Here is a 10905-nt window from a genome sequence, read left to right on the forward strand (position 1 = left end):
TCGTTAGAGTTGTACCGGTACGGCTCAGGTTCCCAATACAAACAGGAACAGCTTCATGTTTTATCGCTGCATAAATGTATAATTTTTGGGTTTTTTTTGTTGTTGTTTTCTTTTACTGTTATTTGAGGTAGAGCCGGTATAGGTGTTAGATATGCAGTAACCACACCACCCATATGTATGCACATGGTAATTAAGCTAACAGACGAGTATAGTGGTAGTTTTTTTATACCAGCACCGTCTTTAAATTGGCTGCTCATTTCTCTGTGAATATGCATGGGCACACGCACGAGGTTCGGAAAAGCACTCTTCTCCTCTCCCACAAAAAAAAAAAAAAAACACTCGGTGCAATGATTACCTGCCTTGCCACTCAGGGGCCATTTGCTGTTACCACAAAGCTGATTATCTCACCCCTACAGCAGGCTGTGTTTGCGGCTTTGCGATTTTCTCCCAAATGCCCACACTGCTATTTGTAGAAATGTTACCTAGCTGGCACAAGCTGAAAAATGTTTGTGTTTGTGTGGATGTTTTTTTTGCGTCTGGGTGAGTGTTTGCGGCGGTGCCTGGCCATGTGTGTGTGTGTGTGTGTGTGTGAGTGAGTGTGTGTTTGGAGGGTGGGTGGGTGTTTGTGTGGAATGGAAGGCTGTAAGAATGGAGGGATGGATGACACAAGCAGGGCAGAGTGGTGGGAGGCTGGTGTCAGGGCCCTACTCCTACTACCAGGCTGGATGCAGTATCTGACAGCTGACTGAGAGTCTGCAGGCCCCCCTCTTTACACAGTCCCACCAAAAAGGTCAGCACTTCAATCAGCTCCGCTCTCTGGACGCCTCTCTTCCTGCCTTACCGCCGCGGAGCCTCAATTCGGCCCCCCCTTGATGCGCACTTAGCCGCTCTTGACCGTACCTCGCGGGTGGAAAATGCAGTTTTCGCACACCAAAAAAAAAGAAAAAAAAAAGAAAAAAGAACCCCCGAAATGAGTCTGTGCATCCGTACCATGTGACATCCACAGGGTATTAAAGTTCCAAGGCAGATGATTATGCGCGCTGGTTTGATACGTGTAATTTTGGTACACTTCAGAGTGTGGAAAATTGCCATCCCCAAAGTCATAGCTGGCTCGTCGCTCTACGCGTTTACATTTTCCAGATCTTTAATTTCCTCTCAGTTCAGTCTTAGGTCTATAATTTGCCTTCACACATCGGGCGCACTCTCAATATCCCGTAGTCCTACCACCTGCGTGCCACCGGGAATTATGTTCTCTGCAAATTTATCAAAAATTGCGCTTGAAATATTATTCAACGTGAGAAGTAGTAAGCGGGCGCGTAAACAGCTCAGATAGTAAAAAAAAAAAACAGGACAAACCGGGCCCGCTGCAAAAAGTAGTTTTTCCTGCTGATTGATCGAATGAGACATCACTTCCTGTGAATGAGTAATCCCACGTGTGACCACATACCTTTTGTTGTCAATCGAAGGTGCCTTTTGATGTGTTTTTGACGAGTCACAGCGCCTGTTTATCAAACAGATCACTATCATAATGTGTCACCCGTCACGCCCTCGTCTCATGCATAACTCTCTTAGTATTCACCTATTTACACCGTTGTATTGCTACATAATTGTGCCTGATAAATTAACAGGTCTCCCAGTGCTGTCAGCTGCATGAATTATCATTAACACGAGGAGTGAAATGTCAACGGGGGGGGTGCGGGGGTGCGTGTGGAGTGTGTCCCACGATTTTCACGAGGCTAACAAGCGCACCGATATAACAGAGATGAAGAGGATTTGGGTTTTTGAGTGTCTGCAAAGAGACTCTCGTCTGCTTTTTCAAGTCTGACGAGGTCAAAGTCGCTCCATATATTCCCCCCCGATCCATACAGCCGGTGACTAAGCCTGTATCAAGACGCTCTTACAGGAAAATATCATGCTGTCTCACAGCCTGTGTGTGTGTGTGTGTGTGTGTGTGTGTGTGTGTGTGTGTGTTTCATGTTGGTACAGAAAGAAAAATGTGCCTCGATTCTTTCCGTTGGCTTTATGATTCATTTTATTGCCCACAGCTTGACTGTGAGCTCTTAACGATACAGCGTCAGATGCCTGGGAACGAGCCGAACGATCCCCGGCTGGCTTTGTGAAAAGGGAAGCTCGGTTTTTAATGACTTTTTTTTTACTGTATTATGTCTTATTTTTGTTATGCCCCTTTTGGGCTGCCATTTTATTTTAATCATCAATCTTTTTTTAATTGAAAAATAATTTCAATTAAAAAAAGTTTTTAATTATTATACATTTTTTCTCTAGTCTACAAAATGTCTAAAAAAAATTGTGAGAAAAATTTGAGAAAATAGTGAAAATCAAACATCCCATAGCCCGAAGGAGACGCCTTCAGATTGCGAGTTATGAGCGGCGTTGAAGCAATTTGCCCACGATTTTTAATAATCGATAAATTGTTTGTCAAGGAGCTACAGGAGTCGACAGCCGCGCTAGCAGCTCTACTTTGCGGCTGTACTTTGGCACAGCGGTGCTAAATGTTAACATCATGCATCATTGCCATTGCGTGCTAACATGCTCACAACGGCAACGTTAACGTTAACGTGACGATGGACAGCAGGCACAGCTTTACAACTCAGCGTGGTTGCATGCTAACATTTGCTAATTAATTAGCACTAAACACAAGCTACAGCTGAGGCTGATGGGAATGCCATTATTTTTTGCATAAACCACATAATCTCACTTGAAATAGTTGAGATTAATTGGTATCAATCGTCCGTATAAATTAATTTATACATACTGTATACATGCATATATATATATGTATATATGTATATATATATATATATGTATATATATATATACATACATATATATATATATGTATATATATACATATATATATATATATATATATATATATATACATATATATATATATATGTATATATATATACATGTATATATATATGTATATATATATATATATATATACATATATATGTATATATATATATATATATATATATATATATATATATATATATATAGATATATATATACATATATATATATATATGTATATATATATATATGTATATGTATATTTTCCCCTCTTTTTAATATATTTTTCTGCGGATTGCTTCCAAACCAAATGTAGTTGTGTTTAACAATGAAGCATCTACTCTGATCCACACCACTACATTTCTTAAGCTTCAAATTGTTCGGCCGCCGGTGACTCCACAGACGTTTACGGTCGTGGCCTCTTTTCAAAAGACAGGCGAACGCGCTGCTCAGCACATCATCTCAACACTGACATCACCCTAAAACGATGATGATTCACGCCGGGCCGGTCTTTATTCCTACTATGGGTCGACTCAGTAAATACAGCCCAATGAGGCTCTCGCAAAGCTGGCTGGGAGTCGCTTTGTGTTCGAGAGTACCATTTAAAGATGACACGCGTGGATTGTCATCTCCCGCATCGTGTTATTCACTCCCGGGTGCAGACGGCGCGGCCTCTTAATTACAGCACGTGGCGATCCACGGGGAGATGGGCGGTGACTTATTACGGCGGGGCCTCTTGAGCCCTGGAACGGCAACGAGTGGCTCCGGAGTGAGGGCCCTCATAGGATACTCGCGCGTCCTATATATCGACGTACAGCACTTAGTCCCTTCCATATCAGTGAGCGGCACTTCAGCTCTCGGGTCAGACGGTTCGTTTAGGAGACGTTTGCTTTCGTTAGGGATGCGTGGCGGAGGCGGCTCCACAGTTCTCGATGGAAACACGAAAAGACGAATGGAGTGATTCACTTCCTTGTCCCCAAAAAACTAAATCTGGATGCGCCACACACTTAAGCAGACTTGTTCCGCAATCACAGAATCTTCATGGAAGTCCTGCAGCTCTCTCGTTTTAGCCACACGACCGAACTCGAGCTGAGCGAAATACAAAGAGCGAGCGTGTGGAAAGCACATGGTCGTTTTCCTCCACTCTGCCTTTCAACGAAAGTGGCGTCGAGCAGAGAGAGAGAGAGAGAGAGACTCTTGGTTTCAACATCCCGTATCATAAATCTGGATTAAAGAACTGGTGGTTTTGACAGGGTTGTTTCATCTCGTCCGTCTGAAGTGTTACTCACGTCTCCAGGCCCCTCGAGGGCTGACTGATGAGTGTTTGTGTGTGTGTGTGTGTGTGTGTGTGCAGCTGGGGTGAACAGGGTTCGATGAAAGAGACAGACTGGAAAGGAGAACAGAGAGCAGGATGTGCGAGGTGTTGAGAAGTAGTTCTTTGTTTTTGTTGTTTTTTTATTAATGGACACTGAGCTAAGTCACGGCCTGCAGGTCTACGCAGCGCGTGCCATCAGTCGTAAAACACGCCGTTATTCGCCGCAGATAACGCTGCTTTAAGAAAACTCAAGCAGCCGTCACGAGAGCATTTCTGTGTAAACACAGACACTTGTCAAGAGGCCCTCGAGAGTTTTGACATTCAGAATCAACCGGTTGCGGTTTGAAGCTCTCCGAAAAGGCCTCGAGTCGGCACGCGAGTGAGGTCGGCGCCTCCTGGAGTCTGGTGCTGAAACCTGTGGTTAATGAAACGAGAGAAAGGCCCCGGCAAGCGGAGTACTTTTCCTGGCTTTGTCACCGAGTCCTGAGGTCATCGCTCATAACGAACCGGCGTTGCCAGCCCATTTAAAAATCAAGGCGGCGACGGGGTTCCAAATAACTCCTACCCACAAAGTGGGCTTGCAACATTTAAAAGTGACTAAGCTTGCACCAGATCATGCAGAAAGAGGATCCTTCTTTTCCTTTTAAAAAGGAGTTGCCCCGAAGGAAATCACTTCCAGCAGCGGTTATGTGACAAATACAGTGAGACTTCCTTCCCTGAAACTGTGGTTAGACGAGAAGTACAATAGAAATAGATTATCTGAAATGCTCTGGTGCAAAAAACAAACAGTGGATACCTGCTGCCCCCAAGTGGCAGAAACATTCACTACATGGCAAACTGACTGGCACAGAAGTGCCTCATAATTTGTTTACTTTCCATGGCAAGTCTGCTTAATGAGAGGAGCTTCCAGAGAGAGAGAGAGAGAGAGAGAGAGAGAGAGAGAGAGAGAGAGAGAGAGAGAGAGAGAGAGAGAGAGAGAGAGAGAGAGAGAGAGAGAGAGAGAGAGAGAGAGAGAGAGAGAGAGAGAGAGAGAGAGAGAGAGAGAGAGAGAGAGAGAGAGAGAGAGAGAGAGAGAGAGAGAGATCTCTGGCAGTCAATTAAGATTCTTGTGCGTCAACAATAGTCCATATGATCGTCATTAAGCAGCGGGAGAGAGGGACAGATTTACAGAAAACACCACAATCTCCACCAGCAGGTATTTCCAAATAAATTTATTTTGTAATTCATCCACTGTACAAAGCAAGCATGGACTCTTCTGGACACTGACGTGACTGAGCTGGAAACAGATGGACCGTTTGTCTCCATCAAAGAAACAGAAAAGATTACCTAGAGGAGGAAGAAGAAACACAGTGACTCAAGTTTAATTTCTTGTCAATATTTCCATTTTCGACCGTGAGCACACGCGTCACTACGCTGTCGGGTTAAACTGGTGAACGGGGCTCGTCTGTGACGATCAGCCGAGGCGTCGTACCTCAGGTCTACTCCAGAGCCTTGAGGATGGCCTCGTTGGCCTCTATGCTGATCTGAACCGCCGCCCTCGCCGCCTCGTCAGACAGGCCCGCCATTTCGGACTGGGCCTTCTCCAGGTTGGCCCTGGCAGCCTAAAAAAAAAAAAATAGAAAAGTGTCACAATGAGAAACGCAACAGGAAAGCAAAGGATAAAGCCCACAATTCAGATATAGATTTGTTGCCCTGTTCTGACGGCCAGCTCTGTGGGGTTGTTTTTTTTTTTTTTTTTTGGCACATCCAGATTGATTTTTAGAAAGCTTTTGAAATAATCTACAGATGCGTCTCAGTCCGGACGCTCGGATCGGATTTCAAAAGTGTGGAAGTCCTGAGCAGCATTCACGCTGAGCAGCAGGCGCTACGGAGGAAAATGACGACGGCAAAAATAAATCGTCTGCTGGCACTTTTACTTCCCGAAATGTTTAACGGGCTCCCGCTTCCTCGTCGGAAAGCCGCGTCACCACGGAGTTACCGACGCCGACACGGTGACCACGGCAACCCCTGCAGACAGATTGGTGAAGTCTGGACACACAAATCCCATCACTTGCAAATAAAGCGGACCGTCCCGTCCCTAAAGATCCGATTTTGAGAAACAAAAATGGGATTTTCCTGCAGTCCAAACGTAGCCACGAACGCCCCATCCAGCCTGCAAAGCTCATCCTAAAAACCTCTTTTTTTTTTTTTCATGCGATGTGAAAGTCAGAAAAGCGACGAAGACGAGCAGAGAAGATCCCCACTGCCTCTTTGCTGTGAAAGCTCCATTTGTCACGGTAGTGATTAGAGACGAGAAATGCCAAACATAGCTGGGAGTTAAAGGTCTCCCAGTGGGGATTTGACACATCTGCTATAACTCAACAGTGACTGACCTTTCCCTCCTTATTAACAGCGTGGGCCCATGTGCATTTTCACCGCGGAGCAGAGGACAACGAGGAAGAAATAACTAATTTACTGCTGCGGAGTCAACTTGACAGCGACACTGGCACTGCCCAAGGTCACGGAGAGACGGCTCGTTGATAAAGCAGCCCGGCTTTAACAAGACTGACATTTAAAACAAGGGCTCAACTTCCAGGGTCCAACCGCAGCCAACCATCAGACGGGTAATCAGCGGCTGGGAGGCGCTCGTCAGCGGGGAAAGGGGTCAAAATGAGAGGAATTCATGCAAATCAGATATGGACACCAATGTCATTCAACTAGAAGATCCATGAAGAACCGACTGTAAGCCTGCTAGACAGCTGCAGCTCTGTACAGTTTGTGACTAAAGTGTACTTTAAATGAGCTTTGAAGGGAAGATACCGTCATTGTTTTAACTGATACCAATGGTGTAAACTTCACACATACCATCATAATAATATTTAAAAAGGAGAAATTCATCTTTCAGAGTTCAGAGCTGACGGCAGGACAGATTAGAAAGACGTCGAGGACGTTAAACGGGGACAAAGATGGCGGCTGCTGGACCACCGGTGCTTTTGTGAAGCGAAGGTTTGGAGCAATTTAAAAAGTCTATTTATAAATAGAACAAATGTGAAAAACACAATGAATCAAAAAAAAGGTCTACATTTCAAATGCAATAGAACAAAAAGGAAATCAAAAGTTTAATTGGGTTTCCCAAAAACGTGATTTAAAAAAACGACATATTATACTGAGTGAACACACTGATGCTTAATAGTATGAATACATGCAGAAGGCTGCCCTGTGATATCCTACTCAATAAAAGCCACAACGATTGATCCTTTGCATTTATGGCTACTAGCTCATTCAAAAATAAGTAGCGCTGGATCATCAGAGCCCATTAAACAGTGATCAATGCCGCCGCCGTCAGTTCAAGTCATTACGGTGAATACAGGGTTGCACACGGCAAAGATAACCTGCATGTAATCCAATCAATTAAGCCTGCATTAACTACCACTCCTGTGAAAACAGGTGCACTTATGCTTTTTGATTCCTTTTATCGTGTTCTCTCCTACTCGTCTGTATTGATTCTTCATTGTGACGTCCTCGTACATGATGGAGCCTGTAACTATATTTAGCTGCTACTCGAGGCTCTACCTGGCAGCAGAACATACGGTTTCCATTTTTCAAATCCCCTTAAATTTTTGAGTAGTTAAAGATACCATGCAGTCGTCTGTCAGCTTAATGATAAAATGTGACATAAAAGAATACAAGTTTTATTACAGTAACCAAACGTCATCTCTGTAGGAAGTCACTGGTTGCTTGTTCTCTCTCTCTCTTTCACATTTCGCTCATCTGGACCCGTGTGCTGATTCCCACCACAGACCTCTCTGCTATCAGAGACGACCTCCAGTCAGTCCAGATTCTGCTTAGTCAGCTGAATCTCCTCCCACATACAGCTGAAGCGACTGGGGCGGAGCATGTTTTGCCATTTACTGTCCCTATTTTTTTGCCATTAGCAGCCATCACTGTTGAGCCCTGTGACTACTTCTCACCCTCTCATGTTCAAACAATGCAAAACACCATATTTAATATAACGTCATGGATACAAGGCTGCATGGGAACTTGTGCTTCTCCCCCAAAATATACAAGTCAAACTTTTTATCATGAAAATACATGCATTTGTTTTTTTACACAAATGTTGAATTTCCTTTTGATAGAGCAACAATGTAGATGTATTAAAAAAAAAAGAGAGAAATTAACTGTGTTGGTTTGCACTAATTGAAAAAGATGTATCAGACAGATTGTTATTATCTGGTGGTATTTATGGTCATTCTGCCCACCATTAGAGCAGACGCCGCTCTAGTTTGTACGCGGAGTGTGGAGAGATGTTGACATTATACTCACAGCGATGTCCAGCTGGTCCAATGGAGCAGCCTCCTCAACTAGCAGTTGCACTGAAGAATCAGCGTTGACTGTTACTGACCCGCTGCTCACTGCGTACACACACACACACACACACACACACACACACACACACACACAACAGTGTAACTACACACGCCAACATACAGTCATCGTCACTGGGTTTTATAACCAATGATGCAATGTGCATTATAGAGCCAGGACATCCTGCCTCACTCTTAGCCTCTGTTCCACAGTGCACGCTCTCATTTAATGCGTGTTCATCTACGCGACTGTGTGATCGCTCTACAGTCTATGTTTAAAATCCACAGCTAGCAAAAAAAATGGCGGAACTCGATCATTTAACAAAAGAAATTAGGATTATTTCTAGCATTACATAACTGCAGCTTCTTTGAGTCTGAGATACAGACATTTTTTAAATCCAGGTGGATGGCAGAGATATGTAATATAGCGAATAACTTAGCTTAGCATTCGGCATTAATAACGCATGCATCACGTTTCGGCTTTTCAGAAAGATCAATAATACAAACACTTAAATCAAAATGTGTGTGTGGGAGGGGGGGGGGGGCTAGCCAGAAAGTGGGGCAGACATTTGGTGATCTCTTAGACATCACTAAGTGTAATAGATGGTGATCTTATATTTTAGTTTCCTTTTTATAATAATGTGTAATAAAGCATTATGGGCTATTGTTTGCCTACACATAGATGCCACTGTTTGGAGGCATTAAAAGGAAATTTGTTTACTATTTTACCAGCAGGAAGATTAGGTTGAGGGCCCTTCAGGTAAACTGATATTAGTCGTTCACATTTTGCTTTAGGAAAGTAAAATCTCACCGAAGTATTTGGCAGCAGAGCCGTCGTCACCAAAGACCGTTACAACGCCGGGCCGGAGCACCTGCAGGGTGGGCACGTGGGCCGGGAGGATACCGAACGCACCGGTGAGTGTGGGCACGTCTACCTGTTTCACGCTGGCCGCGTTGAAGAACACCTGGAAGAGCGGAGACAGACGATGGGAGAGAGATGCATTCACTGACTTACGGACCGACCTGCAAACAGTTCGACGTCAAGGAATAGTGACTGATCACAGATACAGCAACAACAGAGCGCCATCAATGATACAACCCACTCACTGTCGCCTTTCAAATTGACTTTGTATGCAATATAATGCACACAATTTTGTTAATAAATGTGTTTTTTTGCAGCAGAATGTGACGCAGACCTGCAGCACTGTGTGGAAGTGGAGCTCTAAGTTAGAGTAAAGAGACATGAACCTCAAGGTTAGAGAGCATTAAACGTGTCTGTTTCACATTTGAGTAATTACTAAGCTAACAACACACATTTGAAAACAGTTAAATAAATGATTCACTCAATTATCTAACTGGAAAAGAGTGATATTGTTTCGCAAAGTATACTTTGCCTCACTGCTGGTCAAAGACAGTGAATGACAGCTAGCTTGAACTTCGTTAGCTAGCTAAGCTAAGGCTTTAACTGACAGGGCATGGACTGTCTGCACGCGTGCATGAAATAATAATACTACTACAACTAGCAATGATTACAACACCGCGTATTAGCACAACACCTCCAAAATAACCCGGAGGCATGTTTCTTTTTTTTTTGCATTTCAACGAGAAACAACAGTTAGCCGTCTAGCTAGCTAGGCCCCACAGAAGCCTCGCCATTAGCGTTAACGTTAAGCTAGCTTTACCTGTGTCGGGGAGGCGAAAGTGAAGGACATCTGCGGGGCACCGGACACGGCCTCGGCGTAGCAGCGAGCGTGCCTCAGCATAGGGAGGGAACGGCGGAGAAATCTTGCTGCCGTCATGTCTACAAATGAGATTTTTATTCAAGATCAAGCGAATGACAGAGATCCTCAAAGCCCCTTTGCGTGAAGGCAGTCGGTGTGCGCTCGGTAGGACAAGGACGTTGGTAACCTACCCATAAAGCTTTACGGTGGCGCAAAGGATGCTGGGTAGTGTAGTCTTTTGATAAATAACAGACGTTTAAAGAGGCGAACACGGTTGCGCTTGATTATTAGCTGCAAAGGATGCAGGGTAGTGTAGTCTTTTGAAAAAAATAGAACCACTGGTCCCTGTCAGTGTTTTATAAATGGATATTAAATATGTATATTTTTTGTGATGATTATTCCTGCTGCAGATATTTAAGGTGGAGCTCATTTTAACTTATTTATACACTGCTGTTCAGTTTTGGGTAGTTAGGAAGGGTTTGAAAAAGTATAAAGTTTAAAGTAACTAGTAACTAAAGCTGCCAGAGTGGAGTCGAAGTACAGAGTTGAATAAAATGGAAATACTTAAGTAAAGTACCTTGAATTTGTATGCTTTTCGTGTATGAAACTACTGCGCTCTTTTCACCACTAGATGGCGCCAACGTGACGTGTTATGTGCTACACAGGCAACAGATAGGGACCCACTCGTTTGTTCTGGGAGTTTTTGCTC

At 43.9% G+C, this 10905-nt stretch overlaps 1 protein-coding gene across 1 annotated transcript; it reads right to left on the reverse strand.

The window, feature by feature from the left end:
• Positions 1-5328: 5328 nt before the first annotated feature.
• atp5f1d (ATP synthase F1 subunit delta) lies at positions 5329-10396 on the reverse strand. Its single transcript, XM_068726003.1, has 5 exons — positions 10158-10396; positions 9287-9440; positions 8435-8523; positions 5604-5733; positions 5329-5458 (listed from the first exon to the last, which is right to left on the reverse strand). Exons 1-4 carry the CDS (start codon positions 10272-10274, stop codon positions 5611-5613), a joined length of 483 nt encoding a protein of 160 aa, XP_068582104.1. The 5' UTR covers positions 10275-10396; the 3' UTR covers positions 5329-5458; positions 5604-5610.
• Positions 10397-10905: the final 509 nt, after the last annotated feature.

Source organism: Cebidichthys violaceus, unplaced genomic scaffold (genome assembly GCF_023349555.1).
Source record: "Cebidichthys violaceus isolate CVI_PGR_0920_01 unplaced genomic scaffold, fCebVio1.0.p SCAF_37, whole genome shotgun sequence".
NCBI classification, from domain to species: Eukaryota; Metazoa; Chordata; class Actinopteri; order Perciformes; family Stichaeidae; genus Cebidichthys; species Cebidichthys violaceus.

What these genes read in the sequence shown, in the direction of transcription:
- atp5f1d (XM_068726003.1), bottom strand. Translation starts at nt 10,274, where the DNA reads ATGACGGCAGCAAGATTTCTCCGCCGTTCCCTCCCTATGCTGAGGCAC. An exon ending in CTTTCGCCTCCCCGACACAG is followed by an intron (nt 9,441 to 10,157) that starts GTAAAGCTAGCT and finishes CCGCTCTTCCAG; the next exon opens with GTGTTCTTCAACGCGGCCAG. An exon ending in CTCTGCTGCCAAATACTTCG is followed by an intron (nt 8,524 to 9,286) that starts GTGAGATTTTAC and finishes GTGTGTACGCAG; the next exon opens with TGAGCAGCGGGTCAGTAACA.